The sequence below is a fragment of the Myiozetetes cayanensis genome, unplaced genomic scaffold (assembly GCF_022539395.1).
Source record: "Myiozetetes cayanensis isolate MyiCay16 unplaced genomic scaffold, myiCay2020 scf1, whole genome shotgun sequence".
Taxonomy (NCBI): Eukaryota; Metazoa; Chordata; class Aves; order Passeriformes; family Tyrannidae; genus Myiozetetes; species Myiozetetes cayanensis.
In genome coordinates this window covers 119,516,501-119,535,912 of record NW_026086604.1, presented here as the reverse complement: position 1 = coordinate 119,535,912, position 19,412 = coordinate 119,516,501, and the positions used below count along the sequence as shown (strand labels likewise).

Here is a 19,412-nt window from a genome sequence, read left to right as displayed (position 1 = left end):
CAGCTTAACTCACACACTCCCTCCTTCTCCTTTGTTTTATTATCATCCTTTTCTCCACACTCTCCAGCTATACGAGGTAGCCAGGAATGAACCACCCCTCTTGTTTCTGAAGATCGCTGCATGACGCTGTGTGAGTAACATGGGATGTGAATGCAGCCAGTTCTGCACGTGGCTGCTAACGGGGTTCCTGAGCAACTATTTTAAAGAGCTATTTTGGAGCAGCCATCTAATTTAAACAATATCAGAGAGAACAGGACAATGTGATAAATCTGTGTCAGAATACAGAAATGACCTTTTTGTCCTGAGGGAACGGGATCTCAGCAGCTGTGCTGAACATACTAAAAAACATTTGTATTTCTCATTAACACCTCAAATGACAAAAGCTTGAATTATATTATTTTCTAATAATATAATAAAATTATATTTTTCCTCACTTTGGAAATGCTATTATTTGTTTTCAGCATTTAGAACATAAACGTGTTATTTCCATTAAAAAGGCATTTCAGTCTCACTTGGAACCTAACCAGTTTCTAATCCAGAAACACTTTGGCCTACAAGTTTAACACACATGATATAGTTCATAAACAATAATAATATTCCTTGCTTAGTTTTGTTTGAATTCTTTCCTACAGTGAGATGCCTGCTGCTCTTAGGCAAATCTGGGAATTGATGCAGTAGAAAGACTCACATTTCCGAGAGCAAAATAAGCCCACTAGAAAAGGAAACTGTCCATAAAGTCTCAATAAATATTCAGTGAATTCATTTAATGCCTAAATGAATTTAAGAAAAAAAAAAGTGCCTACAGGGATGTCTGTATAAGCTGCTTTTTAAATGCCAGCTTCACAATAAATCAAGTCTGTGGTAAAATAAAATAACAATCACGTACTTCAAACTAGCAGATTATATGATAAATCTCAGGTATTAACCTTGGATTTATGTTGCAAGACTTAGAAAACCACTTGGAAAAAGAAAAGGCAAAAATGAGATGAAAGATGTGCAGAGAAGGTGCAAAAAACCCTCACATCATTAGAAGGAACCAGTGCTACATTTATAGTGCCAAATAAAAAATATTATAATTTACAGGCATGGTTTGGATTAACCAATATTTCCTTCATTATCTGAAAAAAAATATAAAAGGCTCAAGGCACATCTTGTTCCTTCTCTCCCTCTCTTATACATATATCTCAAAATAATACAGGAACCATAATTCTCCAAGGTATTTATACAAAAAATTATTATTATTCTTTTCACTGGAGTCCATGCTGACAGCTGTTGAAAATTCAGCTGGAGAAAAAAAAGATTCAGATTATATTCTCCCCAAGGCTGCAGCACAGTTCTGAACTTCTCTTTGAAAAAGAGGTTTTAGTGGCCTCAATAAATGACATGTTTACTAGGTTTGGCTTAAAAACTAACCACTTCCTAAAGCAGTGTTGTTTTCGTCCCCTTCCTGTATTTAACCTCTCTGCAGAGAATAAGAAACACCGAGAAGGAGAAATGGAGGTTTCTCCTCTGTGAGCAGTAGAACAAAGCAAGCTGGGTTCTTCTGACTTGTTCCCTTAAGGTTGGATTCTCTGGAGGCTAACAGGGCAGAAACAAAACAAAACAAACAAACAAACAAAAAGCAAACAAAAAGAAGTCTTCTCTGCAGCTGAGGCACTCACAACTGTTCCCATCAGTGTCTAAAGCAGGCAGATCCTTATTTGCAGCTTCCCCTAGCACAGGTACTAACACAACACATCCCATTTCTTTCTACTCTAGTTTTGTGAAACTCACAGAATCTTCATACCTTCAAGACTTCTACAGTTTTGTGAAATGACATTAGGAACCCAAAATAAGCAAACAGTTCTTGGTGAAAAGCCGAGTGAAAAGCTGTGGTGATTAATGCCATCTTTTAGCTACTGGAAGCCAAGACAGCTGTGAATCCATTACCAAAACACACAGACTGGCAGGAGATTGAGTTAACTTGGTCATAGCTGGGAAAGAGAGAAACAGCAGCACACACCAGAGGCCTCCATTATTAAGTACAGCTGGCACAGATCTTACACAGGGTTTTGAAGAGGTGGTAATTTTTGTAGGAAAATAATTTATTAAAGTTTGGAGGCTGTTTCTACAAACACTTTGTAAAGTAAAATTTCATCCATTTCTGTTATGCTGACCTTCCAACAGTTATGCCCTCTCTTGTCAATTGGTTAAATAATTGTTGTCCACATTTTGCTGCTGCAGTAAACTGAAAAGAACACAGGGAGAGGAAAAAATGCCAAAACAAAACAAAAAGAAAAAAACAACAAACCCTCAAGGCCGTAAAAATGCAAAATAAGTAGGGAATTTTGGCTACTCACCAAATTGGTTATTTCTGCAATGTCTCAATGACCGAACAGTATCTGCAATCATGTGCTGCAAAGAAAATACAAAAAACATTAGTGAGAAAACCTGAGACAGATTCTGTCATTACAAAAACCTGAAAAATCTCCTTGCCCTACACTCTACAGCAAAAAGCAAGGTAGTAAGGTAGAAAATGAAGACAGCAGGAAAAACTTTGCTCTTTATCTCAGTGATACCATTTGATGAAACAGGGTTAGTCTAGATGTGTTCTTGGTATCACACAGATTAAATGAGAACAACTCCCTAAGAGCCCATGGAAAGTGGTAATGGAAAATAATCACACAATTGCTTATTTTTGTTCCATTGACTTTTATTAAACTGAAAGCCTACAGCAAGGAAGTCCTGAGGACTGGGTGAGTGCTCAGAGCTCAACCCCAGCTTTAGTGCATTATCCAGGATATTCTGTAGTCTGCAACCTCTCCTTCTGCCTCCACATGTTGTATAATTAGCCTATAAGCCTCTTTGTGGCACAGACTACACCCCTTGGCATATACTTGTATAATGCCTAGCACAATCAGGTACCAGTATCAGCTAGGCAGTTTTCTGCAGTATAACCAGCACAAAAAAAAGCAGCCCGTAACCTAAATGCTGCAGAGCGAGTACCCTGACATCCCCACAGGCAGGTACCAAGTAAGACTATCCTGTAGGTATGCTGTTTTAACAAAAGCTGGTGCTAACAGGGATACTGGATGTTCACTTAGATGACTCAGAAGAAATAAAGGGTTTAAGTTCAGTTTGTCATTCAGGCTCAGGTCTTCAACTTACAAAAACTGGGATTGTTCACTTCAAATCAGTGGAGCGAGCTCATTTTCACTAGATACTACCCATAAAGTTCTTAAACCATTACTTTTCTTAATTTCACTGCTTCTGTGGCAACTCTTCACCAAATCTAGTAATTAATTGAAGCAAAGTGCAGTTAGCAGGAATGATCTGATAGCTCATGCAAACAGCTAATGCTCTTCTCACATCTCCCTCAAAAATGATCAGATGTGGAAAGGATTAATTCACTTCAGCAGACTATGCTCAAGACCAGAATGATGCAAACCAGCTCATCTCTGGACCCCCTGGGAGAGGTTTACAAGGCTTCTCCACAGAAAAGCTTATCACAAGAGCACGTTTAATGGAAACTTCATATTCCTTTCATCAGTGAATCAAAATAATTTTTCTTGTTACCCACTGTGCTTCATTTGCCATGAAATCATGCCATCTCTTGTGCTGATGTCCTTGCACTGTTTATAATGAAGTTCTAATGAGATGATCTAGATTTCCTGATCAATAGTGTGAGTACTGGGAGAGCTACAACTTCCATCAGTGCTGCAATTGTGATATTTTCCAGCCGATACCCTTTGCATTTGGATTTTAGCAGTAAGAGAGGCCCTACTATCACACACACTGTAACTTCTTGCTGTTTCTTCTTTGTAGTCAGTCAGTGTGAGGGTCCGTCTCAAGACTGGCTTCTGGAGATGATGCTCTGGTAAGAGAAGAACCTCTTTGTGGAACACTTCAAGCAGAATCCCAAACCTCCCAGCTTTAGTAGCCTAATTAGGAATTTCTGTTTTCAGCTCTCTGGGATCCAAAAGTGATACAGAAAATCAGCCAATGTATCTGCAAAGCAAATGCTATCTCCTGTCTGTTTAAACAGGTGCGTGCATACTGTTAGTGTGATGAATAACACACATGTCTTCTGGACTTTCAGCCTACCAGCTACCTAGGATTATTAGCACACCTTTAACTGGAGACAGCAAAAACTCAGGCTTGGGGGTTGCATAGATACTCAGGGGGTGGGGGTTGAGAACCCTCAGCTGCAGTACACAGTCCTTACAGATGAAGGCACCAGGTAAGCTGGCGCTATGGAAAATGGTAATGGCCACTGACCTGTATTAGAGTTTGCTGAAGTGTGGGTAAGACATGTCATTGCTAAGATATGGCTGGTGGCTGACTGGAGAGAAAAACCTGAAGAAATCACCTTTCAGTGAAGCAGCTCAGAAAATATCACAAAAATACCTTGAGATGTAACAGCATAAGACCATATTTTTATTTATTCCTTCAGATTCAGTTGAAGAAGTAAGTATGGTACTAAAAATCAATCTAATGCTACTGTAGACTAGATTTTACCCAAAATGGAGTTAAATAAGCCACTGCAATCCCTTCACTTTTTGCTAAAGCTAGGTAACATTCCTGAGACAAAAGATCATTTCCTTTTCTTCTCTTTGCAAATTCCGTTCTTTATATTTTGAATTAACTTTGTCTCCACTGCAATCACATCATGTCAAATCAAATTCAGTCACGGTAGGATTGTTGAGGTCTAAGAATATAAAAGAAGCAGGGAGGGACCGTAGGGAGAAATAAGATCTTTTATTAAACCAACTAACATAGTTGGAAAAAATAATGGTTCAAACTGACAAGTCCTCCTTCAGATGAGATGTTTAATGCAAAAATGAAATATTTCAAAATAGTGATCCAAATGGAGACACAAGAAACGATCTTCGCATTGATATTCATAAGCAGAAATTCTACTCATTTTTAACAGTGAGTAAGTTCCTTCCCCAAAGCAGTAATCTGCTATGGTAGAATAATTCTTTTTTTCTTTTTCTGCAACAGCAAATTTGCAGGTGAGGTTCAGTGGCTTGATCCAAACTCAGCAGGAGTCAATGTCAATCCTAATTTTTCTCAGCAAAGGCCAGAAAGTGCTCGACACTTCAGTGTTCAGTGCAGAACACCAAGGAAGACATTGTTCTTTGGGACAAAGCCCTTATAATTAGAAAAGAAACATGGCCTGATGTATATGTGATCATGTGTGATGCATCTTGTTAGTTCATGCCCATTGACTAAATCCCTTAACATTCAAATGAGCCAGTGTAATACCAGTGTACTGCCTGAGTTTCCACTACAGTGATATTTAAATCTCTCCTAAGCCTCTACTTCCTAAGCTTGCACTATTGCCTGCATTCATATGTACACAGGGCTGCATGAGACAGCTCGTTTCTGAGAGCGTGATCTGACTAATAATTTGGAGGAAGTGTCAATCTGAATAACCCTTACCCCATGACCATCACCTCAGACTCTCCCCCCTGCCATTTAAAATGCCCATTATCCATTTGAATGGAAAAGGTGAAATCCTGGCTCACTGAAGTCAATTAGCAAAGCTCTCACTGCCTCTGGAGACACAATGGTGACAGGAAGGACAGGAATTCTTACCCAGCAAGCCCAGCATACATTAACCATATACACGATTAAACAACAAACTAACAAACAAACAAACAAACAAACAAGTTCTGGCTAAGACTGAAACAAGAATTAGATCCTACATATTCACTAAACAAATATGTGGGCAGTGGGGGGATTTTAGTAACAATTATTGTGCATCAAGGGCTAGTTTAATTTACATGTTAATTGGATGTACTTCCAAGAGGCAATGAAGAAGAACATGCTAATGAGTTTTATGCAAACACCTAAAGGTCAAACAGTTAATGGACTTGGGACAAGAAAACCTTTCCTTAAATGCAAATCAGTGTTCTCCTAAATTCTGCAACAAGAAAAGGTACAGAAATCAAATAGAAAACACCAAAAAAATGGAGCTCAGGTTCAAAAGTCAAAGCCTACATCTGCTTGCAAGTTGAAAGACAATGTACATTATGATAAGATGGGAAAATAAGTTCATCATCTGGTTCATGAATAACTCCATGGTTGCATGTTCATTCTCAAACAAGTATAAACACATGGAGAAAATAGTTGGGAAGAATTCACCAGGCACAGCCATCTGGACTAACAGTCCCATGGCATAGCTAGAGCAACTGGGAAAAAACCATTTTGGTTTCTTGATCAAATACTACAGGCTAACAAAAAAAAAAAAAAAAAACCAAAAAAACCCCAAACAAACCATCTTCACCACGACAAAAATCGAAATTTCTCTACTCCACCACTGTTCAGATATACAGACTTTGGCTTTGTGCCATGAAAATATTATCAAAAAAAAAAAAAAAAAGAAAAAAAAAGAAAAAAAAAGAAAAGGCACACTCAGTAAAAAAATGAGTGGACTGTGTGATGGCCATTTCTAACTTAGACATTTTACACAGAAGTGGAGGAGGAAGGAATGAAAAAAAAGAGGAGCAGAGGAAAAGGGCAGGGGAGGTAGACTGTTGACTGCTTTATCATGCTTGCTCTTTTTTACCTGTTTTTCTTCCTGATTCATCCAGAAGAAAACCTTTTAGTCTTACAAGATAAGGAAGGGAAAGGGAAGAACAGAACGTGAGTCTTTTGAAAAACAGGAAGGACAAAATTAGCTTACCAGCTTTTCAAAATTAACAAGGTTATCCAGAAATGTTTTATTTCCTTCATGGATGAATGTTACATCTGAAAAGTAAAATAAAGGAAAAATAATTACTTGTCATGGTTTTTTGTTTAATGCAAAGCAATAAAATGACTAAACAGCAACAAAAAGGAAAAAAAAAAAAGGAAGTATCCCATTAAAGATTGACACAATACCATATAACAGTGAACAAAAGTCTGGTTTAATGATGACATGCAGAGATTATTAGACAACAACACTAGATACACATTGCAACAAGAGTATTTTCAAAAGGGAGCATGGATTTCTTATTAAACCTGGTCTGTGTTACTTCCAGGGTGCATAACATACAGGGAATGGTTGGGAGCAGGGGAGGGCATCCAGAGGGATGGCCCTGCAGGGCATGGCAGCTCTCCACACACCGTGGCACTGGTCCAGACATGTTGCCCATGGCTGTGCCTGGGCTGGAGCTGGTCAGTCCCTGAGCCCAGAGCTCCATGGGGGCAGAGCTACCAGATGCTGGAGTTGGCTCTGAACACCCCTTCATCTCTCTCTGTGGGACACTGACTCTGAAGTCCTCCCCAGAGACACGGGCTACAGTAATAGGTAGCCAGAGAGGTTAAACACAAGGCACTAAACCAAAGTGTTATGACTGGGGAAAAACACTTGTACACAGTGTTGTTGGGACAGAATTTGCGAAGGCAATGAAAAGGTCAGAGGAAAAGGAAAAAGTCTATATTTGACTCCAGGAAGAGAACTGAACACAGTGTAATGATCCAGAGGGGGGGCGTATCAGGCAAAATAAATGTTGCCAAGGTAAGACTACAATTAAAACAGTAGCTTGAGGTCATTTTCTCTATTTTTCTAATGCATATTAGGACAGAAATTAGAACTATCTTGGGCATGAAATACAAAGACCACGAACAGATTTCCCATGGGGACAGATCTGACTCCAGTAGTGCACCTCCAGATTACTGAAAATACTAGCAGGAGCACCACCACCATGCCCCTGTCAGCTCTCTCCTGGAAGTGTGGGTATCCAGGAGTGACAGGAGTCAGTGCTACTGTAATGAGATGGCACTCCAATGCCACTACTTCTTAAAAGTCACAGCTTTTGTCTGCCAGCAGGAGAACTGCACACAGTAAACAGAACATCTCCCTCTGAGCAGAGGTGCCAACCTCCACCCAACCAGTCTGTGCATCTCAGCATTTCTCCTGTGCTCATCTCCAGGATTCCCTTTGATGTCCACATGGACTCCATGGTTTTGGGGGATTTCAGGATTGGAAACCCACAGCAGATGCTGGAAGAGCTTTGTAACCCCCTCCACCTATGCATACACACACTCTTCACCCATCCCTGTCTTCACCCCTCCCCCAAAAGAGCCCACCTGATTCATTTCCTTGGGTTTCAAGGACTCACTCTGTGCCTGAGGGGCATTTTGTAATTGCTTGGAATTGAAATGCTAAGGGTTTCATATGCTGGTGGAAGGCTGGGGCTGGGACTCTTACCAGGAGTGATGGAGAGCTCCTGTACCCCCAGGGCAGCTGGGCTGGGTTCTGCCTGGGGCAGGCAAGATGCCAGCCTGGCCACAAGGGTCCAGCTGGCCCTCCTAAGCAAGTGCAGAAAGCACAGCCTATGCTGGTGATGCCTCCAGCACCTCTCTGTCCCTCTGCAGCATCCTAAAAATCAGAGGGAAAGGAGGGAGCAGAACCCTCTACACCTCCTCTGCTGGGCTGCTTTGGGGCTCCCAGGGAAAGGGACACAGAAAGGATACGACTTCAGGACACAGGCATTACTTGTCTCTATATCAATGCAGTTAAAAACTGTCCATTACTTCGAATGAAAACCTTATACTGGAAGCAGAAATTTCCACACAGCTTTTTAAGTCAATGAAAGCAACGTGTATATCTCTGAGGGCAGAAGGAACAGAAATTTGCTTTGCAGCCAACAACTAAGAGTCTAGATAAATTCACTGGAGCAGAAAATTGCACCTGAACTAGGTTGTAAGGGTATATCACAGTATTTTATTACACATTTGAAAAATCTGCCTGATTTTCAAAAGCTGTATCTGTATGCTATGAGAGCTCTACATTTAAATTTAATTAACTTTTAAAAGGACACTCTGAAGTTATTTTTCATAATTGAAGAATCTTCATTTTTTAAATTGAAACTAATTTTGTTCCTCTTGTGTTGAAATGCAGTAATTTTTGAGTTACTAATGTTTTCTATGCTATCTATGCCTATTTTACTGGTCTTGGAAATGACCTTAATACAAAGACATTTGATATAGAGTGAAGTCCTTTGTACTGTGCAATATTTTGGGAATCACCAACCTTGGCAACATCTCCTTATGGACCACTGTATTGAAGGAAATTACTGCAATAATTTCAAAGTCTCCTTGCTATCTCCAATACATGTTTTAAAGACACAGATGTTGCTTAGGTGCATGTTCTTATACACCATATTGTAGTGCTGCGCAGACATCATTGCTACAAGTGACTAGTTTATGTTTGCTGCCCTTGTTTGCAGTCAAGACATACACCAGAACACCTGAACAATATTGATTTTGAAGCCTCAATAATTGTATCCATCTGAATTAATGCAAACTGCTTTGATGTGTGCAGAGAGCGGCTGATGGCTCCTGAACTGTCACCGACTGATCTGGAGAACAGCCTGCAAACATTTTACAGCAGCAGCAACAGCGGGTTGGGATTCACAGCTTAAAGAGAACACTTTCAGAATACAGGAATAAACAAATGAATTTGCCATGTTCAAAGACAAGGCAATTAATAATTAATGACCCCAAGACAATGGAAAATTTGAAACACTTGCCACTTAATAAGCTGCCCAGCTCACTGCATTAGCAAGTAGTTGCACTTTATTTTAATAGTTGGGGGTTTTTTTAATAACTTTAGATAGTAAGATTTTTATTTATCTCTTTCATATCTACAAGAGACTTGAAAATCCTCTCTCAGGACAGACAGAGCAGGTTCTGCCTTCAGGGTGACACGAGATAGGGTAACCCAAGAGAAGCAGGGAGGCACCTCTGAACAGGCATGTCAGAGTAGCATGACCAAAGCCACTGGTGCAGGTGCACCCACTGCAGCTCCATTCAGGGGCTTGCAGGGTCTCACTTCCCCACTGAGGAAGATGTGGCCAAAGCAATGGCACACAGCTCTATCCCCACCTGACAGGAAAATATGAAGTTTGAAAACCTGTGTGAAAATTGCCATCTTCCTCCTGTCTTAGAAGGAAGTTGTTTATTATCCAGACCAAGTGCTACCTTGTAAATACCATTATATCTGTCACATACTTATCTTAAGACCACCTGAAGGAAAAAGCACCTTTCACTTATTTTAATTAATGACAACAGAGAGCAGCCAAGCTTTAACATTACCTTTCAGAAGTAATGGCATGAAGGGGATTTTCGGAGATTTCATTTTCTTGAATGCATCTCTGTAAGCTTTGTGATTCAGAGAAGGGTCCTACAAAACCATTTGAGTAATAGAGAGAAAAATCAATAGGCTATAAAAAGAGCAATTCTAAATCCATTACGGGCTTATGATCTGAACACGATTTAGATATAAAAGATCTCTTTGGGAAACAAGGTAGCTCAAGGTTTTCTAAGCTAGGTGACATGCTAAACTGAACAGGAAACATAAACAGTGAAAGGAACAAAAGCAATTATGTTCCTCTAGATGAAGCAGTGCTAAAATGGGAGTAAGCTGCAGAACATATTCACTTGGACTGCTCTGTAATCTCTCCACAAATTTCTATTAGCGAAATCTCTTACTATCTAGCAAGTAATGTATTCCAGAATGTATTGCTGATTAATTTCTTCTTTAAAAAAAAAAACCAAACAATAACAAACAGCAACAACAAAATCAGAATAAAAAAAATAAGAGGGTGTGTCTCAGTGGCATTGTACAGGCAATTTAAAACTCATCTAAATTTCCCATATAAATGAATATTTTCACACACCAGCTCACACAGAATCTTCAAAACACATTCATTTACTACAAACTCCAAGTATAGAAGCATGGAAGCTGTTAAAGTCTGGATCTCATGTTCCCCATGCCAGGCAGTGATCTCACCACCCATCCACTTCCGTGACAGCCAGAGGAAACATTTGTTTATTCAGCTTTGATAATGCTGACAAAGACCCTTCACCTCAGATTTTGACATTTGTTTTAAAAAACTTCAGCCGTCCTCTTTTTCTCCTGATCTGCAGCATGTTGCTTCAGATAAAGGCTAATAAACTACCAGAGCAAAAGAAGAGCTTCCAAATTGATGCTGGGGAACTGATACTACATTTGCCTCTCTCTGCCCTTCCTCCAACTGCCAGGAATACAGCGTCCTTCCTTTTTGTGTTTGGAGACCACCTCTGGAGCTCTGGAGAGCCATGTAGCCTTCAGCAAATCATGGATCTGACATGACAAGTTCCAGCTCTGGACAATAACAGGTGGATTCCAAATAAACTAGGGAGAAAGAAGGCAAGCAAAGCAACCAATGCTCTTCTGCTGTCAGTGCAGTACTTACCGTCAAACTTTCAAGTTCAGTGAAAAGTTTCTTGAACTTCCCAGGAATTTTCTGAAGCGGGAAAAACAGATAAGGGGTGGGGGGAGGAAAGAGAAGTTGATTCAGGCAGAAAAACGCTGAGGCATTTTTTTTTTCCATGAGACTGCTGTGGGTGAAGTGCCTGCTAAAAGTACCAACAGGCAGTTAACCTCTGCTCCTCAGCTCCCAGAGCCCTAATTACAGACCATGTTCAGTGCAATGCCAGCGAGGCACTGGGCCCTGCAGCTTTGCCTCAGGGACCCTGCATCCTTCTTTTATGGAAACTGCTTGTTAGCATCTGGTTTTATTTTCTTTCCCAGCTTTCACGCCTGCTGCAGTTATCTGAATATCCATATCTAGCTGGAAGCAGTAACACAGGCTGAGAATTCAGGAACTGTGATCACATCCTGGTTAAACAATTTTCTGCAATCAATCTTTCCCTAAAACACGGGTTCTAGAGATTAACAGGCATCACGCTCAGTGCTGTTTGATACACCACCCCAGTGCTGACCTGGGTTACTGCCACATGCTAGTGCCAAAGAGAGAGAACTTGCCTTAACAAACTGATTACTCTACCTCTGGTATCTCATCCTAATCCCACAGGGAGGTGCATAAAGCGCTTTCTAAGGGAGCCCAGACACAAACTACCATCATGCCCCACATGCCAACACCTGCTCTACTCCACAAACACCCACTTCCTTTCTAAGATGTTTTAATGGATTCACCTTATTACACTCAAAGCAATGTTCTACAATCTGAATTTTGCTACTGCTATTTCAGACTGGAAGAATGGTGTGTGTACCTTAAAACCTTTTTATTTTTTTCCAACCATATTAGTTAGCCTAGGAAAAGATATCCCCTCTTAGTACAAATCCTGTCTTGTCTTTGTCCTTAGATCCTGACAGCCCCAGCAACACTACCAAGAGAAAAGAGATTTAGAACAATTAGATTAAGCGGATGTGCTTATGACTAAAATGCTAAAATAACTGCACACAGGATTGCAATTACATTTTTTTATATCTTCAATCAGGGAAAGTTAGGCTTATTAGAACACTGGATACTGTAAAAAAAGAAAAGTAGAAGAAAATGCTTGGGAGCATACTACTTGTTTAAGAATTCGAGCGTGGAGCCAATATAATTTAGTGTCTTAATGGCTCCTTAAATTTAGGTTGTTTCATTTACATGTGTAAGTAATTATAATTAATTTATAAACATTGCTCTACTTTCTAGAAGTCACATCACTAATGCAAATAACCTTCTGCTTCTGAAATTTCCAATGCAATGGAGTTTTACAAATAATAAAAAAAAAAGCATGTGACTTCATAAATATTTTACACCCAGAAACATGACATATTTACAATGATATATATGCAGATGCACTCTTTGTTCTGACAAGCAACATTTTCTGTTCTTCCTGAGAGGAGTCCACCGGTAGCCCATGATCTCCAGAGGTCTCAGCACAAGGCAAATATTGCATTTTTCTGTGCCAGAGAGATCTACACTGTTGCCACTGAGTGCCTTTGATACAATATTTGGTCTCTTCCACTCTCCTACCAAAGCCCAGAGAAATGGAACGAAGGCAACCTGTAACAGCAGCCCAGGGCAAATGTTCCCTAGAGAGGTGTTTCAGAAATATCAGAGACAAAGGGTTTCTGTATCATCATCCCCAGGTATGTATTTTTCTCTAAAACTTTTACTTTATCTCTTATTTAAAGTTAGCTCTTACTTGCCTTAGTCCCTGTAAACAGCCACTGTCCTTGTTTCTCTGCGTGTCAAAGCCACAGACATACGAGTTATGATTCCATAGGCATGGCTTCAGCTAAAGGGGAAGACTCTGCTCTGGACAGTGTTAGGTTTCTAAGTCTCTGGTGGCCATTTGGTTTCAGCTGTTGGTGCTCAAAAGTGTCTTTGAGGCAGTAGATAACAGCCCTTCTCTCTCATTTTGTATTACAGATGCTTGATATATACAGATATATACAGATATATTGCCCACTTGTGGAGTTGAGGGCATGAAGGAGGGATAAGGCTTCACCCTATTGCACTCAATTACTCCTTTCCCAATTTTAGTTCATCAGCAGATACACAGTAAGCTTGCAGATACTACGACTCAATATGGATATTGCAACTCAGTATGGATACTATTTGGATAGAAACAAAAAATCCACAATACAAATACAGATCCCAGTGGGACCCTCCTCTAAACACACCCATGCCCTGTCTAGAAATGGTAGCTTCTTCAGCAAATAATCTCTGTTCTCCAGTATGCTCCTTATTCATGGTCCATTTCCTAACTTTGTAGTTCAAGATGAGTAGCTGCAATAGAGTTGATATAGGAGAATTAAAGACGGTCTATTTCAACTTTGATGGATGTTTTTAATTAAACTATTCCATAAGAAAGTAATTGTTTGGAGCCACCTTTGTAAGACTTTCTGTTTTGACACATACTTAAAATGCTAAGATAATTTACACGACTTATTTTAGGCGGATAAGGTCTCCATGTTCTATTCTTATTTTAAACTCTGGAGGGACACATTTAGGTTTTTTTTAATAGCTGTATATCTAAGGTTTCCATTCACAGAGAATTTTTCCACCAACGCTCACTCCATGTTTGATTTCATCATGAAAACCCAAAAATTAGAAAAACAAGATAATTCACCAGTATGCAACCTTTGTGAGAAATGGTTTTGATGGTGTCTGAAAGATAAAAAGATGCATCTTACCTCCCAGGTCTGAGACAGCCGGCTGACAGATGCAGTGTTGAGACCCATAACAATAGCAAAGAATGAATTCAGATTTCTTTGGGCTTTACAGCTGAGGAATAAAAATATGATTTTTTTGTACTCAGAATCAGAGATAAATGGAATGCACAGGTATCCTAGGTTACTGAGTCTCATTTCAACCCTCAGCACTAACATACAATCATCTTCCACATAACGAATTCATTAAATGTCCTCTCATAACCACCTGCAGTCTAGGTGATGGGGTCTCTAGGAAGTTTTTTAGAAAACATTCTAGTGTTTCATCAGCCCTGTTGTTGGAAGGTTATTTTTTTCCCTTTGCTGTCAAAAGTAATTTTCCCTTTTCAATGTTCAAGTTACTCCCAGCTGTCCTTTACCATACAGAATAATTCCCTGACCTCTATTCTGTTGTATAATAAATATTTTCCTCCCCTTTTTAATCTTCTCTGTAAATTGTACATCACTGGTTTGTTCAATTTCTCTTTGTGGTCATGGCCTGCAATCTGCTTTTCCATATTGTTATTATCCTTCATTGAATTCTTTGTAATTTATTTTAACTTATGTGTTTCCTTCTTCACTACTTTCTCATATAGTGAGACAGTGGGGAGGGAAGGAGAAACATAATTACTGTTTTGGCTCAAGGTTCTTACACCTTTCTCTTAAGCAAGCATAAAACAAACAGCAAATTATTTATTTGAAAGAGCATTACATTTTGTCCTTTTAATTTGTCATCCATTATCACCCAAGGACCTCTGTCAGAGTACCATTCTTTACAATCATGCACTTATTTCTTCAGCTCAGTATTAGCATTCCATAGCTGAATTACTTTAGGCATCTATCTAAATTAAATCTTATCCTACTGTTGTTTGCACATGCCACTAGACTCCTTAGATAATTCTTTTTTTTCTTTCTATCCTCCAAAGCATTTGCAATCCTTCATCATTTTTATTGTCTGAAAATCTGATTAATGTTCAATTTACATATCCCTCTAAACTAGTTGTGGCTAGTACTGGTTCCAGTACAGGTCCCCAAGGAATTTGCTTGATACCTCTATTCTTCGACATTTTACTATAAACAATTAGACCATGCTTATTTCTAGTCCATTTTGTAGTCCATTAGGAAATTTGACATCCTGAAATATTGAGTCCTTTTCAAACAAAAAGATTCCCCTTTCTCGTGCAGATTTTTCAAGACCACTATAAATATACATGCGCATTTGCGTGTGAGAGTGAGAAACTTCTTTCAAAATAATTTTAAGTACGAATGAGTCCACTGTCTCCACTGGGATTTATCATCAGGGAAAAGTACATGCCAAGGCCTTAGCCTGGAAAATCACCAGCACTTGTTACAAGTTTTATAAAGCCAGCAGTTATCACTGTGTGCTGTCTTGAGATGGTATATTTCTCACTTCACTTCAGCTGTCTTAAAGTTAATCCTAACTTTGTTGCTTAGAGTCCTTTTATCATTAAAGTCAGACAGCTCCCAAAGGCAATTCATTTCAAAACAAGGAAGGTGTCCAATGCAGCCTGCATAATCTGTCTGTTGGGTGGGCCCAGTTCTCACAGCAAGCTGTAGAGAGAAGGTATGTCTTTTACAGTGAGCCACTGCTTAGTGAGCAAGAAGGCTGCTGTTGTCATCTGTTTATTCTGACCCTACGTTGACTTGCTTCTGTAACGCCTCAGGATATTAATTTCTAATAACATGCTAATTCATTTTCTTTAATTAATCATTTGTTTTCTCTTTTAGACTACTCTTCAGCAGAAGCATATGTATTTGTGTTTCGAAAACTTTGTTTTCCTTTTATGTATTGACACACTTGTGTAAAAGCCTTCCGTTTTCTTCAGGCATTCCTGAACAGTGAGGCACACAGATGTTGAACACAAAATCTTAGTCCTGGTGCTCTCTTGACAGGAGGAAAATCATAGACAAAAATTCCTGGCTGAATCTGGGAGCAGAGAATAGGGAGCAGCCAGAACTGTTCACAGCTCCCTACCTCTCTCCCTTAAGTCATAAACAAAACAGCAGGGCTGCTTGGCTTCTGCCTCACGATGAGCATCCTTGTGCTTAGCACACCATCCTTCCACCCTAATTGTTCCTCTTTCATCAACTCTTCCAGAACAGATGAGATCTGATAATGTGTTCTTTTAGAAAGCAGCTTTTCTGATTAATTAAAAAAAAATCCCAAGAAATCTACACACGCATTTTATCGTCTACATGCTACAATGATGGCTGCTTCTGCAGTACACTGGGAGACCCTGTCTACCATTTACTGACAACTGTATTTAATATCCATAACTTTGGCTTTTCACATAACAGGATGGAATCAATTCAAATAGAGAAACATTTTTGTCTGGTGACAAATATGTCCTTATTCATGTGGGACAGACATGACACTTTTCCTGGGATGCAAACTATTACTACTGTGGTGCAAGCAAGGCACACAGAATCAACCAGTTTTTGATGTAATTGGACCAAACTTGCCCATCAATATGGCAGAAAATGAACATATTACTGGATACTATACAACTCGCAAACTAAATCAGATCACATTTATGAGTTACACTAGATTAGATTAGAAGAATTAATTTCTCCAATGGCCTTGCTTTGGCAGAGAGCAGTCCTTTGTATGTAAGTGCCTTGCAAATTAAATCAAACCAGTCGATGAAGGGAACAAATTATACATTTTCCATGAACACACATACTCAAATATTGTAGAAGACCAGCAAGTGGAGAGAGAGGTGAGGAGGATGGTTGCACATAGTTTAATTGCTCCATTTCCTTGGTTACTAAGACAGAGTGATTACAGAGAAAAGAACTCTCTGAGAATAGTATATATTTGTATTCTTTTGCGAGGTATAGTACTATTCCATAACAGTGGAAGAATAGACTGTCAAATCTAATAAATAAAGAAACCCACTCCTCCTATATATAAAGTATTCCAGAGAAGATTAGAAGAGGCAACAGCTTATTGCAGTTAAATTCTTCTCTAGAGGTAGGGCTTTCAGGTTGACAACAGTTTTTTGATTTCTGGGTAGTTTTTGGTAAATGACTGTTTTGCTGCTCAAATAGTTCTGCCAAATGGTCCTCAGGTTACCTCGGCTAAGAAAGGAGCTCTCTCTGCACCCCCAGGGATGTTGCAGCTGACACTGCAGATACAGCAGCTAAACTGCAGGGAAAGCTTTGAGCAGCATATACTCTGCCATGTCTAGTTTTGGCCAGTGATTGCTGTTGTTATTTTAGGGACTGTTTTATCTAGGTATGCTTACTACACTAAGAAAACACAGGATGACAAATTAGTTTTCTTTCATTGCTTTTGCACCTACTCCTCCTTAAATAAAGCATGTGAATTCAAGGATTTTTGTTGCAACTTTAGTCACTTACTGGGCAGCAATCTTGATGAACTTTTTGACTAGCTGGACACGTTTGCAGAGCTGGCTACAGAGGAGTATCTCGGTGGCAACCCAAAGCTGGACCTCGTTGCATCTTTGAAGCAGAAGACTGAGATTCTCGGTGTTTTCAGCGTTGCCCTGTCTGCTGAACGTGAAGTATATCAGCTCTTGCTGGAAGATATTGACAGCATTATTAGGGTTGTAAAAACAATTTAAATGTAAATGAACTATAAATTATTTAGAAGTGTGTTTTTGAAACAAGATCTGGTCACAAATGACTATTTTTTCATTATCCATGAGCCAATCACAAATGATTAAGGTTTGTCTTAGCAAAGTCAGGAGACTTATTACAGAAGGCAGGTGGACTGGAAGTCCTGCAAGATACACTTTTCTTGTAAGATTTCTTGCAGTTCCACCTCTGGTACAGCCAGGTATAAGATATAAACAATCTTTTTCTATATTTCATCCTGTTACAGTATGAAAAAGAATCCATATTAGACCATTGCAGAGTCTGAAAAATTTCCATTCAAACTTTTTTCTAAATTAGCCAATTTTTCATCAACAAAGGTGGGCTTCTTCATTTCTGTGCAAAAAAACCCCAAATTTGGCCTGCTCCAAATTTAAAGTGTCTAACCTAAATAAAAGAATCTGAAATGAAAGATCAAGGAAAGCATTTGATGAGAACCAATGGAATTTCCCATTCATTTTGTCACAAAGCCTACATACTTTTCAGTGAATGATAATTTCAAGTGACATTTTCTACTGTTAACTCTGTATTTTACTGAGCAGCTCACACCAAAACCTATCAAAGTCACTGAAACAACCCAATGGGCCCTGAAGTGGGCCATTATCTCTTTAGTAAAGCCTGCCCAGTATTTTTCATCTCACTGAAGCCTAACAAGAGCAGTAACGTGACCATTTAAAATGCTGAAACTGTCAATTCTTTTGTGGATAAAGTGGTATCTAAGACAACTATCTGTGGAGTCCTGTATGTACTGAAACACTATGAAGTGCATGAGACATTTTGCATACACAACATATTCAGACAGATGTTTTTTTTAAGAATAACCACGGTCTTTTACTCTCTTGAGGCAAATCCAGTAAAATCCACCAGTGAACATATGAGATGCCCCAACACAAGGAAGTTAAAAACCTTTGACAATTTTTTTCAGTATTAAGGATTGCAACACATCTCTTGGATCACCCACCACTACTGAGAGCTGCCAAATCAATCATGTTGTTATGACACCTGGAAGTGGATGAGGTGCTTCTTACCTCATGAATTGCATTGAAGAGGTTCCAGTCAAAATTTGTCAGTTCTAAGGCAAGATCCCAGGTGTTGATTCCCAAAATCCTCACGGACCTTTGCTGCAATTCCTCATTTTCAGCAAACGGATTCTGAATAAATAGCCAAGAGCAAAAAAATCCTCAGGAAATGCCAAAAGTTCTGCAATGAAATTGCTATTGGACTAAGGTACCAAACAGAGCTGAATAAGTCATCTTCTCTAAGTACACTCCAAGGGGCTTTTTTTTCCACTAATCAAAATCAAGGAGCTACAACCTGTTTAATAAATAGCTTGAAATGGGAAACGGGTCAATAGGATCAATGGTTTGCTGTTGGAGAGGAAGGCCTTCTCCTTCTCTCTCTTCTCTAAACCTTGAATATAAAACACTGACCAAGCAGACAGTATAATGAAAATAAAATCCCTGAAAACATCAGAAAAAAAAATCTGAATTGAGACACAAGGAAATTTTTGAATTATAAGGTAACAGAATCATTCTGCAAACACATCGGATTTAGAATAAATACACACAACTTGTGCTCCATTCCACCTTTACAAATAACATAAATCCTATACTTTTTATGATTAATCTATCCCAAATATAATCAACAAAGAATAAAAACACTGTATGTCCTGATTCATAGAAGTTACTTAGCATATTAATGTGGAGAGCAGTGGTACTACTGGTGTTGAGGGTTATTTGACATTTCCAATATTAGCTTGGGTTTTCAAAGTTTTGCACTTCTCTTGGATTTTTTAACCTCATCAGGCCGA

General features: G+C 39.1%; 1 protein-coding gene across 3 annotated transcripts in view; it reads right to left on the bottom strand.

Moving 5' to 3' along the window:
- The window catches only part of RAPGEF5 (Rap guanine nucleotide exchange factor 5), a 216,632-nt gene that overhangs the window by 4,676 nt on the left and 192,544 nt on the right, over window positions 1–19,412 (bottom strand). For all 3 annotated transcript variants that reach the window (XM_050329335.1, XM_050329328.1, XM_050329339.1), the window contains 7 exons: window positions 18,631–18,753; window positions 17,348–17,526; window positions 13,949–14,039; window positions 11,211–11,261; window positions 10,069–10,156; window positions 6,671–6,735; window positions 2,340–2,394 (listed from right to left, as the gene is read on the bottom strand). In XM_050329335.1, coding sequence (XP_050185292.1) covers window positions 2,340–2,394; window positions 6,671–6,735; window positions 10,069–10,156; window positions 11,211–11,261; window positions 13,949–14,039; window positions 17,348–17,526; window positions 18,631–18,753 — 652 coding nt within the window. The remainder of the gene's footprint in view (window positions 1–2,339; window positions 2,395–6,670; window positions 6,736–10,068; window positions 10,157–11,210; window positions 11,262–13,948; window positions 14,040–17,347; window positions 17,527–18,630; window positions 18,754–19,412) is intronic.